Here is a 21,842-nt window from a genome sequence, read left to right as displayed (position 1 = left end):
GTCAATTTATCTCATTGGCAAACTCTAATTGAATTCAGGGTCCTGATTTACACGGGGAAAATCTATTTGCATAATTTCCTAATCTAAGTATTGATCGCCTTGTTGGCTCAGTTAAACACACTGACAGCCCCGGTGTAGCAAGAATCTGCTGAAATCCTCCGAGTGAAGCCGTCACCTTCTAAAACTTTACTTTAATTGCAGTTTTACTCATCAAACTGGCTTCAGGGAGGGAAGCAAAAGCACCTGAGGTGGCTCAGTGTGATGGCTCTGCATTCGCTGTGTTGAGGTCGTGTGCGCCTGTTTTGAATGACAGCGGCTTGCGCCTGGTCTGCATACTTATATTGGGTGGAGGTGGAGAACACAGTGGCGCGGGCAACACAAACAAATAACCACAGTTCAGTTTCAAAGAGATGAGAGACATGGTGTGAAAGACAATTGAGGATGAAGTTACGTCAGACGGTTGCAGTAAAACAAGCAAAGGAGAGGTGGAAGAGGTGAAAACAACACAGTAAGAAAAGGGAAGAAACATAACTACCGCAACAGGACCATGTTTATTTAATGCTCATCACTCTGTCTAGTTAACTGCAACTTCATGTTCGTTTGCTGGTGCAATACTAGCGATTTTTCTCCAGTTTTGTAGCAAATTCAACAGTGTTTTTAAGTCACTCGCAAACGTTCTTGAGGTTTCCTGATGACTGAGATGTTTTAAAATGGTGCCATGATGATTCTGATCATCTGGATTTACAAACGTTTTAAAAAGGTTTTCACATTCATGAGAAAGGGTTCCCCGCTGTGCTAGCACTTTGCACCTCCTGTTTGTCTTGGGTGGTACACATGCCAGTCCTGTAAGTGGCGCTGTCTCTTTCTGTATCTTTTTGAAAACACCAAGGAAGAAAATGTCACGATGTGTCATGATTCCGGATGAATGGACCCAAGTGCAGGAAGTGTTGGTCGACAGAAGGCACGGGACACGAGATAAAATTACAATAAATAGACAGCGCCGGAACCAGGACGTGGACCAGGAACAAAAACACAGGCACTGGGGAAGAATCTGAAAACACAAGAGAGGCGAATTAGAATTCAAAGCCTAAAACCGGGAGAACACAAAACACACTCGGAGTTAAGATCATGAGGTGGCAATGAACAAAAAGCGCTCGGTAGTGGAGAAACACACACACACACACACACACACACACTCACGAGGTGTAACTATATCGGAGTTATAAATGAAAAGTCAGACTGTAAAACTGCTCGCACACGGACTGAATGGCGTAAAGGAGAAACAAAAGCGGAGCGAGGAAGAACAAGGGAACTCAAGATACGGCTGAATAGGGATTCAAGCACGCAGGAAAATCTAAGGTCAGGGAGGCAAGTGAGAACGCAGGTGTCTTCCGTCCGTAATGGAGCGAAAAGCAACCATCTGGCAAACGGAGCTGGCGTCGGAGGGAATATATCCATGGAAGTACCGATGAGGAGATCAGTTTTTTATTTAGTTTCTGCCAACTCTTACAAACTCCATCTGAAGTTCCTGAAGTTGGATGCCTTCATGGGCAGCGTCTTTTGTATCATGCTTATTTTAAATGCAGTTCAGTGTCTTAATTTTGAGAAACAAAAAGCTTTTCTGTTCACGCGGCTACACATCTGAGTGACAAACAAGGATATAATGCAAGCTTACCTGCAGTTTTCTCTTACTTTTAAGCGCGTTTTGAGAATAACTCTCTGCATTTGGTGCACGTGCAGGTGCTGCTGTTCGTGGGGCAGAATTCACCCCCTCTCATTTTTATCCTCGCTTTAATCGAGACAAGACATCTCAAGGGACAATAAGACCATTTACTCTGACATGTGGTATAAATGTGCGGGTGTATATGGCGCGATCAAGTCTGGCTGGATGACAAGGAAGACTTATTGAATTCTCTCACCACAGTTCCGGAAAATGGGGTAAATGTTTATTCAAAGGGTCTCCGGTGATCTGAGTAAACACTTGTGATTTGACTGTATTCTTCTCTGTCGACGGCAGGATACCGCAGCAGTGTCCCGGCAGCATCCCGCAGGACCCTTGTAATTCTTTCCCGAGATTGCTGTGGGAGCCCAGAATTTCCGGCAGCAGAATGATAAGATGTATAATGAACAATTCTATTGAATTGCGGCAAAAAAAGCATAATTTAAAAAGCATTTAATATGCAAATATTTGGTTTACCTTCCTGCTTGCTACTGAAAGCACACAATGTTGCTGAGACTGCATTGAGCATCAGAGCATTAGACTTTTGTATTTCAGATTTTAGTCTGGCGAGTGCTTGCTTTTCCCCCCCTTGGGTTGCCATACTGAGATGGTTGCCTTGAAGTCAATTGAGAAAACCATTTTGCAAATTGACCATGGCTGACGTGACAGTCAGAATTTAAGGAGAATTCTTATGGGAAATATGTGGTTAAATGCATATTGAAGGTACAAGATTAGACAGGCAAGATTACATGTGAGTGTCACTGTGAATAACGTCTGGGGGGAGGTATGTGGAGAGGAGAGACGAATGTTGGTGATGAAGGTACCAAGTACTAGAAGAGGTGGTGGTATGAAGCGGATAGATTTGACTCTGGAGGATGATCAGGATAGGTTGACCCACAAGAGCAACCCTGATGGTACAGGCATGTAAATGCTTAGGATAGAGAAGGGTACAAATAGATTTTTGGGATTACTGTAGATGCCTTAGTGCTCCCTGAAAATAAAATAAATAGGTGCGCTATACAAGAACCATCCGACTTACGACCTGCTCGACTTACGTCCACCTGTACTTTTTTTTTTTATTCTATGTCTGGCACGTAGCACGTAGCAGCCCGACATCACATACGACAGTTACAGCAGCACAGTATCCCAGCATCTCACTCTCCCACAGTGATCTACCACTACAGTAGGACCTATAACCCTTGTGTCGGCTATTTTGAATGGCATTCGACTTACGTCCAATCTGACTTACGACCAGTTGGTCGGAACCGATCCTGGACGTAAGTCGGATGTTACTTGTATAAATTAACCATCAATATCGAAACACATTTCACCAGTTTCCTTAAGATCACTGCTGATAACTTCTTTTCAGAGATTTTTGTCAGCCATTATAGCTGAGGAAATTGGCATCAATAGTCAGGTGATCTGCATTTATTGGGGAAGGTACAGTATGTTGCAGCATCTGTCATATGTTGCGCTGCCGACATGACACGGGTGTTGCTTCAGAGTCAGAGTGTTCCGCAACATATGGTCCATCTGCCGACTTCAGCAGGTGACGCACACCCTCTGGTCAACTGTGCTAACAAGTAGGCTACTCCAGTCGGGAACTCACTTCTTCAGTAGACTCCTCGCATCCAGAGAACGGTTCAGTTATACTGTTTTTAAAAAAAATGAAACCAGTCCTAAAAAAGGGTCGTTGTTTCCCACACTGACTTGTTTGGCGTCCATGAAAATTTCCAATGAAACTACCTCCATGAGGCTTCACAAATGTGTTGTTCATTCAACCTTGTTTGAGGCTTTGTGAGTCTTCATGAAACAGTGTCCTCATTATCAGAGGCCACTAGATGGCACTCTCTGTTCTAAAATATTTGTATTTGAACTACAGATTCAATGAAACCTCACATCGTTGTTAAACCAAGAGCGCCACCTGCTGAGCTCTGAATATTAGGTCACTGTTTTGCGAAGCCTCATCAGCCCATCACTATTGATCAATCTTCAGGCTAGCCAACATGGGAACTTAGTTGATGTGTTGTCCAAATGTGTACCTGCATTTTTGAGGGCCAGGAGCTCAAGCAAAAAATAATGTGCACCTGTCTGTAAAATGAATGAGAACATTGTTATTGTTACTCATAGTGTTGTCATTGTGCACTTGGGTTTTCTTAAGAATTTAATATGTATGTCTAAATATATATATATATATATATATATATATATATATATATATATATATATATATATATATATATATATATATATATATATATATATATATATATATATATATACGCTACTCTTTTTTCCTTGGTTCAATGTAAAAGAAATCAGGAAAACTTCCGTTCCCTCATGACTCTGTCTAGGTTGAAAAGCAGAAAATAAATGAATAGCTTTTCGTGTCTCGCGAGTGATTTATCTTTGGGAATATTAGCTTTGCTGCACACGCATGACGCTGTCTCTTGATAATCACATACCAAATGCCAGGTTTATCTCTGGTGGCAACTTTCAATTTGCACATTTAAACATTGTGGAATGGCATGCGAAGCTGTGCCAAATTAAAAAAGTGTTTTGTTTTTTTGGGGGGTTTTTTTGTGCCTCTGTGTAAACAAATGCAGGATGTTATATTCCAGCCTACTGCTATGTCATCGTAAGATTTCAATTTTTTTTTTTTAAGAGTTTTCATTCCACCCCGCCTTCCTCTGTCACTGTCATTTAAATTAATGCTTAACTTGCGGGTCATAATGTTCATTCATTTACACAGCCACTGACTTTTAAACTGTGTTTCATTTAATGACCCCGGACCCCAGGCAAGTGTTTGAAGCATTTATTGCAACTAAACGTTTCATTTGATGGATGTGGAGCACACAGGATTATGACACCGTAGTTAAAAGGACATTCCGCAAAGAGCTTGAGGTTGTCACAATTATAATAAAAAGAGTTCACCTTCCAGTCTGTGGCCAGTGAAAAGAATATTGCTCTTTCAACTGGAAGCGCAAGGATCGGTGCGCGATTCAATCCAACGCAGTCCTGGTGTTTTTCAATTACACATGTTGTAAAAGCATCAGCGGAGGATTATACGTTCTCCTTCACGATAAAAAGTCACATTACGACTCAGAATTTGCATTGTTAAACACGACCACAGGTAGTCAGCTTTGGGTAAATTGGCTTTTCTTGGGAAGGATTTGGAAAGGAAAAATGAAGAACTTCAACCAGTCTGATATGAATGTGCAGCCATTACATCACTTGTCAGCGATGTTTATCTGGAGGCCAGTAAATGTGTTACTGGCGCAGTTGTTAAGACTGATGGTGACGCATCCTCCGTCTCCATTCTGCCCATCGCTGAGCCTTGTTTATCTAAAAAACTGGGCCGCAAACAGCCATTTTTTTTACCCTTCAACCACCTTCACATAGTCCATATTTAAAGCTCTTACTTCTGAGAAAGACTTTTTTTCACTTAAAGAAATTATATTTATCAAGTGTGAAGCTCACACAGCACGTTACATCTTATCTGTTGTATGAATATATGACGTTAAAATCCGAACAATCCTGTTCTATGGGCTCTGCCATCGCTCTCACTGAACCAAAGAGAACCTTCTTAACTAGGGTAATTACATTTTCATACTGTTACTGTTGCAATAGAAAGGAAGCAACCAAAGTGAATTATATAAATTTATTCGAAGCAAAAACCCAACTCCTTTTTATGTCACATTTTCACTGCTCCAGGATGGTGATAGCATGACACAATTATTGATGTCTTTAAACTGTCATGTTTGCTGTGAACTCAAACAGTAATTGTAAAGGTAGGTTTACGCCAAATGCGTCAAAACCACTTACCGCCATCGATCAAGTTGCGCTAAAAAAAAATAGGTCAAGCTGCCGAGGGCGGAACTAAAGTGAGTCAAATTCACAATGGCGCATCGGAGAGGCAGTATTGCAGTCCTTTACCTATATGGATGTCCATCAAAATCCCCCAAATAAACAAGGAACTGGAACCGTCATCGAGCCTCTTCAATGACTTTACATATAAATAACTTGGGTCCTGTTTGGTTGTGTACCTTTCACATTTGCAGTCGCATGAGATGGTTTTGGAGGAGAAACAAAGAGGTCATGGCGCCACCTTTCCCCTTAGCCGTCATGTTGAATTTGTGATCAGCCTTTATTGTTTTTTTATTATATATATATATATATATATATATATATATATATATATATATATATATATATATATATATATATATATATATATATATATATATATATATATATATATATATATATATATATATATATATAAACTCGAACGCCCCCAAAAAAAGCCGGAAAAAACACAACGTGCGTGGACCGATCAGCTGACCCACAACGCGCTTTGTTGTTGTGTATAACGCAGCCTCTGTATGCAGACGTGTCCCGTTAGCTACAGTAGCTAGAATAGTTTTTTCTTCATAATAAGGTGTAAAACCTTTCCTATCTCCGCACTGGAGCGCTCACTCCAGGGTTTGATGTCCTGTTGTGGGCTGGAGCTGGGACAGGGATGAGGCGAGTCTGGGCCAGAGCGTGACTTGGTTTATGACTTTGTCACAGCCAAACTGCACAGAAGCGCACATTCAGAGCTGGACACGCACCGGGCACCTCTTCACTTCTGGAGAGACGTCACTCACTCAGCAACCCCTCCCACATGCAGCGGCCACACACATAGAGGAACAGTGCACCTGCACACCACCTTTATTATTTTTTTTATTGTTATTATTATTATTGTTATTATTATTATTATTATTTTATTTGTTTTATTTTATTGACAGCACTTCCGAAGCACTTTCCTAGTTGGCGGGATACCCACTGACCATGGCAATAAATTTAACTCTGATTCTGATTCTATCATCAAGGCAACAATAGTCAATAATTCTACTCTTTCTCCACTTCAAGATACAGCAGTTGAACTCCAATATTTGAATTCTCACTTTGAAGTGACTATATAAGTGACTTGAATGACACAATTCTCCTCCTCCCCACAATTCTGCCATTTTTTTCTTCTTCACTGGCCCTGATCCATACCATTATGACATGGATTACTTTTTTTGGCGAGCGGGTAAAACACTATCTGGCAACATCCTAGTGGAGCCACATGGCTGCAGAAACTGGAGAAATACAGGGCGAGAGTTGCTCCCAGCTACGTCTGACCTTGCTCTGTCCGCCTGTGCCTGTGTGTCAATTACATTTATAATGTACAGTAGCAGCTCGTGATGATGGCAGCCATCTACTGGCAGGTGATAAACTGCAGTTTCATTGCTCAGATGTCCTTCAAGTGATGGAAAGACCTTTTTTCTTTTTTAAAATTCTGTAAAAAAAGTTTTGTTCAATTGATTAAAAAAAAGAAACTGACATGAACTAGAGCTGAGCTGGCGATATTGATCATTAGCTTGTGACGTCCTTTGTTTTTGCTCTTACAGCTTCAGCCAAGTCTTAAATTGTTTTGCTCAGTTCTCACCTGGAAGTGAATGATAAAGGCATCTGCAGGTTTTCTATGCATCAGCATTGATCCTCTCTTTCACCCCATATAAGTGAAGACAAGGAAGCAGCAGTTGTGTTGTGAAAATCAGTTATAAATTATAACTGGAAAAAAGTTTTGACTTCAAGAAACAGAATGTTCAGTACTGAGATTGTGCTGTATCCATATAGATTTTCATGAGGTTGGTACCTGATTCATGAACGTATATGTGCTTGACATTGTGGCCCAAGTTGCAGACCCCTGACCGAGTGAGTCAAAACAAGACATGCATTTCACAAGATGAATTTTCTGTTGCCCTTTATTTAGGAAAAACATTGAAACCCACACCTCCAAGAGTTTACTCTTCCAAGAGTTGTTGCAGTACATTATGGGACTTGAGTGGTTTTATTGTATTTCTATTTGCAGTTGCGCTTCTTGCCGGAGCATATCCGCCTCATTGGAATCTTCTTCCACATGCTTCCACCTTAACTCACCATCATGAGTGATGGGTTCGTGAGGCTTCATGAAACAGTGTCCTCATTTTTCAGAGCCCACTTGATCGTGCTGTCTGCTCCATAATGTTTGGATTTTATTTATCTCATATTTACATCAAGAGCGCCACCTACTGAACCCTGAAAGGAAGGACAATGCTTCATGAAGCCTCATCAGCCCATCACTATTGATCGTCACTCCATCCTCCTTTACTCCATATATATGAATGTTGATGGTTGTCGCCCGTCTCCTATGTTCTTCATCCATAATGTCTCCTAACTATCTTAGCAGTTTTTGACATACAAAACCAAAATGGCTTCCAAAAATGGGAATTATTGAGGCACTGAAGGAATGAGCCATAAATGGACAGTCAAACTGATCAACTCATGTTTTCACCGATTGTTTCCTTCTGTTTTAGTGGGATGCGATCACAGAAATGGACGAACACAACAGACCCATCCACACTTTCCAGGTGTGCAACGTGATGGAGCCCAACCAGAACAACTGGCTGCGCTCAAACTGGATCTCTCGTCAAGCAGCCCAGAAGATCTACGTGGAGCTCCGCTTTACTCTACGAGACTGCAACTCCATCCCCTGGGTTTCAGGAACCTGCAAAGAGACATTCAACCTGTTTTACCACGAGACCGATGAGGCTCACGGTGTCAAATTCAAGCCCGTCCAGTACACCAAAATTGACACCATCGCGGCAGACGAGAGCTTCACGCAGATGGATCTGGGCGACAGGATTCTGAAGCTCAACACGGAGGTGCGTGAGGTGGGACCCATGACCAAAAAAGGCTTCTATCTAGCGTTCCAGGACATCGGGGCCTGCATCGCTTTAGTTTCCGTCCGAGTGTACTACAAGAAGTGTCCGTTTACACTGCGGAACTTGGCCTCATTTCCTGACACGGTGCCTCGCGTGGACTCCTCCTCATTGGTTGAAGTGAGGGGGGCATGTATCGACCACGCTGAAGAGCGAGACACACCTAAACTGTTCTGTGGTGCGGATGGAGACTGGTTGGTGCCCCTGGGAAGATGTGTCTGCACCACTGGGTACGAGGAGATGGACGGGTCATGCCTTGGTAAGTCTTTTCTTTTACCTCAGACGTTAAAAAGACTCTGCAATTTCGGGTTTCCTGTGAGCCTTTGGCAACATCTGCCAACAACCTCAGCATCTATCTGTAACAGTGAGCAGCAAATGATTGGTGATAACAATACAGAAACATGCTCTCGTGTCGAGGACTTTATAGCGCCCCACTTACAGGACAAGCTGGTCTCCTACATTGTTATCTAAAGCCATGTCACACAAGAGGTGCCCTTCTACATTATAATGAATGGATTTTTTTTAATCTCAGAAAATTTTCAAGCTGCAAAAGCTTGGGAAGCGCTGCTCTAGCATATGGTTGGTAGAAGTTCCCTCTTCTTCTCTGCTCCTCCTCTTCTTTATAGATGATCGAGCAGCAGTCCATGTCTGACTAATGTCTAAATCAGAAATGCAGCCGGATCCATTTAGATAACTCACATAAGGTACTTATTTAATTGTATATTTAAAATCTATTTAAGTTTTTCTCAACTATATCAATGTTCATACGACAATGCCAAACATGCCACCTGGAAAAGTGGAATGCAGACACCGCAAAAATAGAGTGATCTGATGAGCAACACACTGATGGTATTGTGGCAAAAGATGAGCACGAAGGTCCTGGATTTGGCTGTTTAGACAGGATGTTGTTACCAAATATGTATGTTCGCTGTCCTGTGTGTGAAGTTGGTTGGAAGCTAAATAGTGTGCAACTCATGAGTCAACTTGAGTCAACGGTGTGTTTAAAATGGACCGGCAGAATATTAATCGACAACTTCTTCAATGTGTCTGTGAATATGTTTACATCAACATGTTCCGAGGCTGAACTGGTATGATTGTTGTTATGTATAATTTGGCGATAATCGAATGATAATTGAATAAAAAAGTAGGAAATAAATAGTTTTAAGGTTCCATGGATGGAAGTAACTGGTCAGAAATATTCCATTAAAAACAAAGTATTATCTGTCCACCCGCTTTTGCAAGGATGCTTTACATTACAATTTCTCTGCAGTCTGTTGAGGAACAGCATGTTCTGTGATACAGTGCCGTCCCCAAAATCGATCTCTGATTTAGCGTGTATTTATTGATAGATAATGGGGACAGAAGAGGCCGACGGTATTCTCCCAGAACACGTCGTTTATTTTCATTCAAAGCAGTGGCGTACATTAACAAGATCGATTTTTTTTTCTCCTCCAAATATGTAGCCCACCACACCAACTGTTTGCAAACACGACAGATTTTTTTTTCCCCGGCCTCTTCATCTCCTCCCGCTCCTCATCCACACCCCTCTTTAATTTCCCTTGCTTCTCTCTGCTGTGCACCCTCCGGAGATCAAGATGACATCGAAAGTAATGCAAGCAGGTCTTGGTGCTTATGTGCGCACAAATGTCTGCGACGGGGAATGTGCGTTTCATAAAGATTATTAAACATTTAATGAGGCGGCGTGACCACTTGTCCAATTGTTAATTTGCCGAAAACACCGGGAATTCACTTGGACCACAGGCGGCTGGTTTTAGTTTCACCTCTATAGACACACTTCTCTAGATCTCGACATTTTATCCTGTATGTTGAAGGTAGCTTTTTCTATAAGTGGAACCCAGGAAAATGCGATATACACTGCCAGGCTCAACTTTAAATTGACTCTTCCTTCGACTTCTTCCTTCGCCAGCTGCCTTCTGAGCTGCAGATTTCACAGTCGGGTTAAGTTTGGCCCTTTGGGCAATGTGATGGCATTTCACTGCAATGTCAGCCCTGAAATGCTGCTCCTGCTCATTGTTCCAGGATTTAAACAAGCCCCGTTATTAAAAAGTATGTGGGAGAAAAAAAATAGGCAACGGTGGAGTGCCTTTGGGCGTCGGAGTGGAGAGGCTGGTGTGGCAGGCGAAACGAATAATTCAATCCCCAGTTTACAGCCAAGTGGGCCGTTCGATGCCACGATTGACTAAACTGGCAGGAAATTAGAGGTTAAAATGGTTTCATTTGAGGTAACTAACACATTGATAAATGTTTGGAAGCGCGGGGTATTGATTCTGATCTCCCTCTGGTGGCTGAAAACTCAGAAGGAACGATTTTAAAATAAGGTGCACTTCTGAAGGACATCTGAATAAAGTCAGCATCATCTTCAGTTCAGCATTACTGCGGGAGCAGCCGTGATCAATTGGGACGTCACCAAGACCAGAAAGAGATGAAGTCAAAACGGCCTCACTCACACCCAGCACAAGGAGCCTCCAGTCCGGCGTCTGGCTGAAGAGGCTACAGACTAGAGAAGCCACTTCCCACTCAACTACTTTGTTATTTTTATTATTACAGTGGTACCTCGGTTCTCGACCACAATCCGTTCCAGACGGCCGTTCGAGAAGCGAATTGTTCGAAATCTGATTTGCTTTGTCCCAGACTCACCTCATCCCTGTCCCAGCTCCAGCCCACAACAGGACATCAAACCCTGGAGTGGAGGGAGAGCGAGCACCTCCCCTGTGACACTCTACCACGGTCCAGTGTGGAGACAGGAAAGGTTTTACACCTCAATATGAAGAGAAAACAGTCAGTAAATGTAGCTAGCGGGACACGTCGTAGGTCAGCTGATCGGTCCGCATAGGTTAGTTTTTTTCCAGCTTTTTTCGGGGGCGTTCGAGTTCTGGATTTTCGTTCAAAATCCGAAGCCAAAAAATCTAGAATTTTTTGTTTGAATTCCGATTTGTTCGAATTCCGATTTGTTCGGATTCCGAGACGTTCGAAAACCGAGGCACCAATGTATTTTCAAAAATTATTCTCACATTATTCACATTTCTATCACAGTAAGACAAACAATTCATAGCTTTATCTGGCTTCTCCATCATCTTGCGAATTGACTTTCAATTTTCTGAATGGGATGCAGACTGTCGGTGCAGCAAGGTGAGACAAATCCTGCAAGTTTAAAAGCAAATAGCAACCTGCTGAGCTCCCATTTCTTATTTTCAATTGTTGGGCCCGTTCAGTGATGATGATGCATGTCTCAGTAATTCACAAAAAAATATCATTTTTTTTTAGACCTTTAGAAAGACTTGTTTTAAGCAGCATCTTTCTGTATGTACCAGTTGTACTGATACCACAAATGTGTTCATTACTCTACTCTGGCAGTTCCTTGTTTTCAGAGCTCAGTAGGTGTTGGAAGGTATAAAAACATGTGAGGCTTCATCGAAATAGTTGCCCAAATATAAAGATTTAAGAGCAGAGAGTGCCATCTAGTGGGCTTTGAAAATGAGGACACTGTTTCATGAAGCCTCACAGGACCATCAACAGTGTTTAGAACTCTTGCTACATTACGCTGTTTGAGTTTTATGCTGAAACCTAAATGTCGATTTGTACAATAGCGAGGTATTGTCTCGACTAAACAAACTACTGCCGAAAGTGAAAGCGTTTCTTGCCTACCACCATCTGTGCTGCTCATATTCATTCTCATTTAAATCGAAAACAAAATCCCACAATCCGTCTTAGAAGAGTGTGGAATGACGGATGAACTGAATGAAGGAATATTTATTGTAGCATCTGCATTTATTATACAGCATACTTGACTCATACGATGTGTTGTCTTGGTGTTTACATTGCATCAGACTCACATGCACCAGACGACATTCTACCCAAAGCAGTTTGAGTCTGTGGTATTTTTAACCTGTAGAAAAGCTCTCTGCAGTGGTGTAAATAATTCATGATGCCTTTATGGAAGCTTGTAAAGTGTGTGTTTGCATTTGTTTGTACACACAGTTTTGGACAGAAATAAGTCACAGCCATCAGATGCTTGGAAGTGTACGGTAAGCAGACAATACAAGTAACAGGGCCGTCGACAAGAAGGATGTTAATTGGCTGGCAGGAATAAACATCCTTAAGAGTTTCCCAATTACAGCGAGGAGAGAGGCAGGCAGCAATTACGGCATGTATCCTTTAACCTGTCAGCTGGCGGAATGAGACGTCACACATGCCACAGAGGGGGAAAAGCTCAGGCCGTGGTTTGCAGCAGCCACTTGAATGACTCACTGAAACTCCAGCACAAAACGCGGCACCTGGCTACGACGGTGGCAAACAAAGTCCAAGGTGCATGTATGCAATAACAGCCCCAGACAAGATTGTGCCTCGGTGACACAGATGCAAAGAAGCAGGGGAGCTCACCGGGGGGGGGGCTCGGTTCGGCATCATCCGAGAGGGCTGTTTACAGAGCGGCCACACTGCGGGGAAACACTGTGACATTTCAGAAAGGGATGGTTTCAGTTTAACAAGCACGGCTCTTCAGGCTTAATTGGTCGTGTCTGGAGAGCCTTGTTTGTCTGAAAGATTTTAGCCCTTGTCTTTCTGCATCAACACTCAGTTCTGGGTTTTAAGTGTATTTGAGGATTTGCATAGCCATGTCGCTGTTAAGTCGTGGCTCATAGTGAGTTTGTAAAAACTGTTCGTAAAACAACTTTGTTAACCACAAATGCTTCTTTGGAATTGAGCTCAAAATAGTGTCAAAAAAAGTCCATTAAACACCACGGTTTGTCACTCACTTACAAACCTTACATTATATATTACACATGTAGTGTGAATTTGATATATACATCAAGTTGTTGGTTTTTTTTTAGTATTATAATAGCAATCTGTAATTGATAAACATACAGCAATTGGTTAAAAGATTTTAGCTCATACATTGTTTGCTTATTTTGATCGATTCCAGCAACATATACAATTAAAATGTGCAACATATTTGTTTATAATTTTCATCTAAAACATTTATTAATTAACCACGATTAACTTACTAAAATATTTTAATTGCGTTTAATTGTTTAAATTTACTTTAATTTAATTTAATTTAACACTTTTCTCTCCAGACAACAGGGAACCTTTGTAAGTGCAGGAGTTCCTGGTCCACTGATCACACTGATGCACAAGAGACGTGGCAGCTAGGATGATAACAACAACAACAAACATGGAGGAATCCCTGAACGAAAGCAAACAAAAGCATCTGTTTGCTTTTGTTCAGGGAGGGTTTTCCGCTACCCAATGGACAGGGTTTCCACTACTCTGAATGTACTTGAAATTCTTATAAAATTGAAATTCTTATACCAATATTTCCAAGACATTAAAAGAGCTTTAGTTCAAATAAGGTGATATAAAAACTTGAATATAGCCACCACCATACATTTCCAATATATCCTCACTGATCGTGATGCTCACTTCCTTTGTCCTGAAGAAGCTAATTCAGGTGCCATTGAAAGTGGCCTTACTTTTTGTTGGTCGCGTTTTATTTCTGGGCACAAACATGGGTTCTAGCAGGTGACTTAACAGGCAGCTCAGAGGATGAGCTGAGCAAAATCTTTTGCTGCAACAATCCTAGTTTTATTTTCTGTCCTGGTATGTTTTAAAATGGAATGAAAGTGAAAGCATGCATTTAAAAGTATTATTCTAGTTCACTCTTACTTTGATGGCTTAGCAGCATCTTAGATTCATGTCCATCTAGAACGAAAACATGACTGAAATACACAACAAGCAACAACCAAGTGCAGTATATTTGATCCTTCAAAGCTTCCAAAGAGAACTCATTGTACATTCATAATGAGAAATGGTAATTCAGCGTTCATCATACAGCTCAATGCACTCCAGCGCCGTCAAGATTTTGTGTATATTCGTGGTGAGTGAAGACTTCCCTTCTACTCTCCGCCAGTCAGGATATTGCTGTTCAGCTGCCGCCACACCTGGAGCTCCCCCAGATTCGATGTGACAGCAGTTATGACAAATTTCAACGCCGTCATCGCATCTGCTGTGATCAATTTCTCAACACGCTGTCAACATTTCTCAATGAATAATGCATCACAGTCAAACAAAGGATCACAACATTGTTGGGAATTATTGAGAATCTGAATAATTGATAGAACACACGTCTGTTTTTTTTTTTTTGTTCTCATGTATGTGTTACCAGCATCAGAACGCGTACGTCCCAATATTTGGTCCAGAATTGTTTATTTTATTTATATCAAAAGTTGAACTTGGTATGGGAAATTATACAACAGTGCCCCTGGGAACCTTGGGATGTAGTTTCTAACAAGAACCCAGTGGAACTGCACTCAGTGACTTGAGTCGAAGCCGCGGCACTTCTGCTATGTGACAGACGCTCTCAGTGGAGAAGAGGGGTTTAGCATTTGTTGCCACTGAGCTCTGGCCTTTTCTCAATTCCAGTCACATGACTGACATGGTGGAGAAACTTTCATTATCATTGGCTAGCCAATGGGCTGATGAGCCTTTATTTCTCAGCTCAGTAGGTGGCGCTCTCAGTTTAAAAACGACAAGAGGTGTCATGGAAATGGCTGTTTCAAATCCAATGTCCGATCCAAAAAACTCTTTTCATGAAGCCTCGTGAGCGCCTCACTTGCTGGCATCTGGATCCCGTACTGCGATTTCACGGGTCTTATCTGTTGCTTTTGTCATTTTGCAGTTTTGTGTGACTCGTAATAACAGCTCATAGTCGGACCACACTTTCATCAGTTATTACACATTCCGTTTGTTATGCTAATGTAGTATCCTTGTTGGTTACGAAGGCCTGCACCATTCTCTCTCACATTCTTTCACTCACGAATTTCAATATCGGATCAGACCCACTCGAATCTGCGACACCGTCACATACCAGGAATCTGTTTTGTTTCTGGAATTCCAGAGGTTGATCTGTGTTATATTTAGTTTTCGTCGGTTGGTCCCTTATTCGTGGAACAATCCCACAGCTTTCCATATTCGCTGTCACTGACAGCTCTGACAGGAGGCACTGTACTTCCTCCTGCCATGACCTTCAATCCAGAATGTTGCTTGTGTGAAAAGGCTCAGTGAGTGTGAAGTCGGGGTTTCTGTCCTTTGTGAGGACACACTGTGTGAGTCTCCGATAATCGCCACACGAATTGCGAAGTACTCTTCCACGTCAGTACTTTGACATCCGCAGACATGAGCAGTTTATTTTAACAAATTCATCGGCATTTAGTCGCTGATCGTATTGAACAAGACTGTTAGCCATATTTCAAAGGGGCGTGCGGAATGAAGCTGTTAAATCACTGGTGGGCTATATGGTAATTTTTATGTACTGAATTGTATTTTTTCCTTGAGAAAGCCACTTAATGAGCATTAGAGGCTTTCTTGTTGTCACACTTGAAACTGTAATTGAGAACAAATGTGGAGTGGGAGAGTGTTTAATTGGGCTTGTCAAGCAAGGGAACGGGGGGCAGGTTTGTTCGGCAGCGCCAGATCTCTCCATCTAGTTGCGTTTTAACTGTTTGAAGAATAAATTATGCAGATTGCAGTTTTTGAGAGTCCTAGTTGCGGCGTGAACTTACGATGACTTCTGCTCGGCTTTTTTCCCCTTTCACAGCGACTTACTTCAAAGGCGGGAAGTGATCAAAGACAGTTGGAAAAAATACATTCCCCAGCGTGCCGGCACCCTGCATACATGCATAGAGATATTCTGACTGTCTCGACACCACACACTCGCTCACCGAGAAACAAAAGCTTGTGACAGCGTATGATACTCGGCTCCTTCTTCTCCGGCACAGCGCTGTCACACATTTCAACATTTCAATTGATTTGCTTTTTCCCCGGCGTGTTTCTGTTTGTTCTATTTTAGTGTGGGACTGAATTAGTTATTAAAGTGTATGTATAGCATGACATGGCCCAGATAAAAACATCAGAGGGAAAAAAAAAAAGTTGTCATAAATGAAAGCATGCTTCATGTCGAAGACGGCCCCCCTGGTTAAAAACCAGGGTTTATGGAGGGTTCAGCAGCGATGGTGACGCCGTTGTTTCAGTTTGGTTCCTCCATTTAAAATCTCTCATCACTCTCTTTGCAATAGGCTGAGGTTACGGGGTGATCGCAACCCAAAACGTAGAAAATATGGGACCGTGTTATGGAGGACACATCATAGGATGCATACCTTTCACACCGCAAGTAACCTTCAAATATTAGGTCTCAAAGCAACATTTAATACGACACAAGTGTTGACAAGAGTTTACTGATTTTTCTCTCTTGTTTACACACACACATGTTGGCGTGTTTGTCACACCGTACACGACGTGCTGACTAGTCGGCTACTCGCTAAGGTAGTTGGTGACTCAAAATAGTCATCAGTAGAAGCCTTGAAATGAAGTGGAGGTACTCAAAAAACAAATAAAACTGAAGTGAGTTGCTGCTTACATGTAAGTGACTCCAATTCACGGAAAATGAAGCGAAATTAATAATAAAATTATAATAAAAAAATCAATGCTACGATTTGAGCAGTTGTTCATTTTAGGATTGAGGTTACTACATGAAAATGATTGTGGCTTTTTAAAGAATGAAATTTCACAATATGAAACGTATTAATACTAAAAGAAACATGATAAGATTATGGTGGTTTCAGCTTGGTTTTATAGAGAGACGGACCTGGTGAGGGTGGCCGCCGACAAACTAGCGCTTACTACTCATTTCATTGTCGACAATTCAGTAAATGTCTTAACTCCCCCCTCTGCTTCCTTGTTTCAAGCCGGAGCGATACTTGATGGGCTGCGTTACGTTTGATGGAGGGCAGTAAAATCCTGGCATAAAACAAAGATTCATACCTTGAGTTGGGGTTATTATTATTAGTCAATACTATACAGGAAGTGGGTTGCCCTGGTAGATTTACTTGACTTCAGGAAGCAATTCAAAGTCATAGGTTTATTGAATTATACACAACAACTGAGTGAAGTGGCTGATATATCGGGATCCGATATTCCGGATTGAGATGTTTACATACAGTAGGATGTTAGTCAGACTCATGGACTCACCAAATCACATCATAGCAGTGACTCAAATTGAGTTTGGAATCATTCGTCACCTTCTCGCAAACAGAGCGACAATATAAGTTGCTCTGAGGAAAACAAGTGCTTCACATAGAATACAGTTCATGCTTTTCACTAGCCTGATGCTATGTGACGTGTAAATGATGACAACAAAGTCAGCAGGATCAAATAACAATAACAAAGAAATATATTAATAAATTGCATTTTATGTACATAACTAAATAAGTAAGGTGCATATGGGTGTCTCCCACATCTAACTCTGATACATTTTGATGGTATAAACCCGGTTTACAACAGCATGACTGATTCATTACTTGGCTTCATCACAAGTTTTGCGCAGAAAATATGTCAAAAATCCAAGACGTTCCATAAATGCGTCAGATTCTTGGCTGCGTATGAGAAGCCACGACTGCAAAAGTTGACAAGTCGACCCCAGGCTACAATACCATTTAGTTAGCAGTAGGTGTTTCTCAATCTTCAGGATGGCAAGAGCCAAGCTTGTTAGTCACAGTGCTGGCAGACGCACACGTACACAGACATGCACACTCTTTAATCCGACTATTGAATGCAGCCAGTGGTGATAACACAAGTGGGTCAGTGCTGGGGAAAAAAAAAAAGCAGAGCTACGAAATTGTTCCCCTCTGGGCGGATTGAGGTCTGAACTTTAGCTGACCTCTGCCGGTGCAGACGTACAATAAAACCTGTGAGTTTACCGTGAGGGATACGTTTGAATTAGTGCTGGCAAGTCCCATTGATCAGGATTAGACGTGGTCTCCAGCAGAAAGCAATGATGGCGCGCATGGATATGGGAAATGGAGTTTTAAACCCGTCGAGATTAGTTCAACTGGAATCTAAGGATGTTGAGCTTCAACTGGAGACTCCAGTTCCTGCTCTCATGCTAGCACGATGAACCGTGTACCATTTATTCATTTGTTATTTTGTCTAAATGTCGAAAGCAACCTGCAGAAAATGCATGCGCTGTTACGTGACAAACTGGAAATTAATTTAAGATTATTTTTAGTGTGAAGCAGCAGCTGTGCTTGTCCTTGACCTTGAGAAAATTTCATGAGGCTTCATGAAACAGTGTTCTCATTTTCCACTAGTCCACTAGTGGGCACTGTGAAATATATGGATTTGACCAACCACTTCAATGAAATCTGTCATCAATTTTAAACCAAGAGCGCCTCCTAGTGAGCTCTTAAAAAGGTTAGTTACGTAGATAAACTGTGGAACATATATATATATATATATATATATATATATATATATATATATATATATATATATATATTTATATATATATATATACACACATAAGTCAATAAATCATGAAACTTTGGCATCTGATATAATTTCAGTATGTCATCTCTTTATAGGCTTTGGATTTAGTTTTTTTAAAAGCTTTGTTACGTGTGTTTTCAACATTTGTTTTTCGTTTTTTTTTTTTAATATTATTATTAAAGTTTAAGTGAGAAACTTGATGCACTTTTTTATTTTAACTAACCTGCCCATTCAATTTTAAGTCACATTGTGGGTTTTGTTTTTCATTTGTTTTGTTTGGTTTTTTTTTAAAGTAACTGTGTCAACTTACCTCAATTTCGTGACGTATCATAACACCAATGTATCGTCATGTGTATCAACATCATGTGGTTTTTGCCAATACTCACCCCACTGACCCCAGTGGAAATGAGCTGCTTGACAGAGGTCTGCACTCTCTGAGTGCTCTACTGGTTGATACTATTATTATTATTATTGTTTCTAGTTACTGGATTGGTGATGAACAAAAAGTCAGAATTTTCCACAGATATCTAGTGGTGTCAATTGTATATTCAGTGATTTTACCCTGTCGCTCTCATGTCACCGAGATATTCATGCGGATGAGTGGCTGTCGAGTGTTTTAATAAATTCCCTGAAGCATCTTGCTTCATTTATCCAAGGATGACAGATGTATTTGCTTCATTATAAAACAGTGCGAATAACACTGAGCAGAATTCATGGTGGTTTATTGCATTAATACAGTCTTGCCCACCTAAAATCACTTTCCTCTAAACCTTTCAGAAATTGACAGCACCTTGAATTGCGTAACGTTTTCTCCAGAAGTGGAGACTTCACTGCTCCCCTTTGTATACATAATATATGCTCTTTTTTTTTTTCCTCTTTTGAAGCATCTTCATGTGGGTGTTTCATCAGCAGCTCAGAGCCCTCACAACTCCTTACATTAAAGCTGATGTATGCTGATTGAGCAGCCAGGGAAAGAGACCCCAGGTCTGATTTATAAACCTGCGCCACATGCTTTACGGTGGATTGATCCGCCAGTGTCTCTACCTCTGAAGCATTCTCTTCGTCTTTATTCAGAGTGACGGCGGGTGATGAAGTGGTGCCAGTGAATGAAAGTGATGATGGTGTTTACGTTTACAATGTTTCGTCTATTTATTGAAGGCATGTCACGAGGATGCAAACGCGTAATTGTATTAAATCACAGACACGCAAATGGTTTGTCATTGTTTGAATGCATCAAAATAAAAATAATAAATATGTTCCAATATAAACATATATCAGTTATAATTTACTTTAAACGCTGCTGCCACTTTGACTCAGACTCATATCTTTAATAAAGACACATTATTTTGCTCCGAGGAACTTTAAAACTTAATCTCTAAACAACAATGGTGTGTAAAACCGACTCACGCACCTTTGTTTTTTGTCACGTTTTGGGCTTGAATTTGCAGAAATGGCACCCTAAGAGCCGAAAGTACCTCTAACTGCTTCCGCTTCCCAAATAACAAACACAATTAATCTTAAACAGCCTTTGGGGCATTAAAGTTTAAAAGAAACTGCCAAAAGAACATTTGCATGTGTTTGTGTTGGTGAGAGCTCAGTAATGGAGGGGTGCCCCCTTAGGCTGCTCTCTTTCCGCATACTGGCAAATATTCCCCGTCTGCTTCTCGTGGGAAGCTGTTTGATGTTGGAAATGAAAACAAGGTTGTTTTGGTGAAGGTGCACAGCATTTCACTCAATGATATGTCTGGATTACTGGACTCTGTTCTGCTCATGTGGGCTTTTTGTTCTTAGGCAGGATGTCGAAGGGTCTAGTAATTCATTTATTCATCCAAGATAACACTCAGAGAGCGCTGACCTCCACCAAGCCGATCATTTACTCCCATGTTGGATTTGTGTTTTTTAAATATTGATAGCATTGAGCTCAAAGGGACAGTACGTTCCAGATCTTTCCTGAATCTGATCTTTCCTCAGACTGATGAATCCTTCTAGTCATCTAGAACTTGCTCCACTATAAACATGTACTGAAAATTTCATTGGAATCCGGTGATCGGTTGAGTTATTTTGCGAGCAGACGGAACTTCAAGCGTATTTTTACTCAGTGTTGGACCCTTATCCGTAGGTGTGAGTGTCTGCAATGAATTAGCAAGCTTTGCAGGGTGGAACTTTAAAGCCGTGGCAGGTTACAGCTCACTGCAACACTGACAAAAAATGATCGGAAATAAATTATTAAATGAACTTGAGAATGAATAGCAGAACAAGATATACTGTAATTCCGGGACCAAAAGCCACTGCTTTTTTCTTGTGGTCTGAACCATGCGGCTTATACAGCGACGTTGCTAATATATAGCTCTTTACAGGCTAAAGAGTCTCATGCTGCCAAAATGAAATCGAACACATTTTATTGACCTTAAAGTGCTCAAAATGTGCAGTTTTCGTCTGCGTGTCCGTAGTTCTGCCAACAGAGCCGATCTCCTGGAGGAGCAGAAAGACGAGAAGCAGCAGCTGAGACTGGCTGTGGTGTCGGAACTTCTGACACGCTGGAGAAAACAGTGCATTTTCATCGCTTTAAGGTCAATAAAAGATGTGAGAAGTTGATATTCCAAGTTCAGAATATTCCCTAGTTTGTTTCACAAGTCAGTCTCCATGCTGGACCCCGTTTTTCAAACCAGTTTAGAAGTGATCCTCATGCATTTTTAAGCCAGGTGCACCACTAACATTTCTACAGTGCAGACAGCTCCACTGCACCCGCAGCTTATAAACCGGTGCGGCTCATGGATGATCAAGATCTGTTTTCCTTCTCAAATGTAGTGGGTGGTTCTAATATTCCGCTGCGTTCTATAGTCCGGGTATTAAGATAGATAGAAAATTACTCTAGTACTAGGTCGAGCACAAAAAACATTTCAATAAGATACAGAATTAGTTCAGCAGCCTCTGGAGTTGTACATTTAATTTGCCGAGGTTCTGCTCCTCTCTCTGAAGTTGGGAAGAAT

General features: G+C 41.3%; 1 protein-coding gene across 2 annotated transcripts in view; it reads left to right on the top strand.

Annotated features, from left to right (window-relative positions):
* The window catches only part of LOC128765709 (ephrin type-A receptor 6-like), a 141,377-nt gene that overhangs the window by 34,131 nt on the left and 85,404 nt on the right, over positions 1–21,842 (top strand). For both annotated transcript variants that reach the window (XM_053876698.1, XM_053876697.1), the window contains exon 3: positions 8,107–8,770. In XM_053876698.1, the coding sequence (XP_053732673.1) occupies positions 8,125–8,770 (646 nt within the window). In that variant the 5' untranslated portion in view covers positions 8,107–8,124. The remainder of the gene's footprint in view (positions 1–8,106; positions 8,771–21,842) is intronic.

Source organism: Synchiropus splendidus, chromosome 10 (assembly GCF_027744825.2).
Source record: "Synchiropus splendidus isolate RoL2022-P1 chromosome 10, RoL_Sspl_1.0, whole genome shotgun sequence".
In the NCBI taxonomy this organism is placed as follows: Eukaryota; Metazoa; Chordata; class Actinopteri; order Syngnathiformes; family Callionymidae; genus Synchiropus; species Synchiropus splendidus.
Note: the sequence above shows the minus strand (reverse complement) of the source record. Positions and strands in the feature narration are given on the sequence as shown.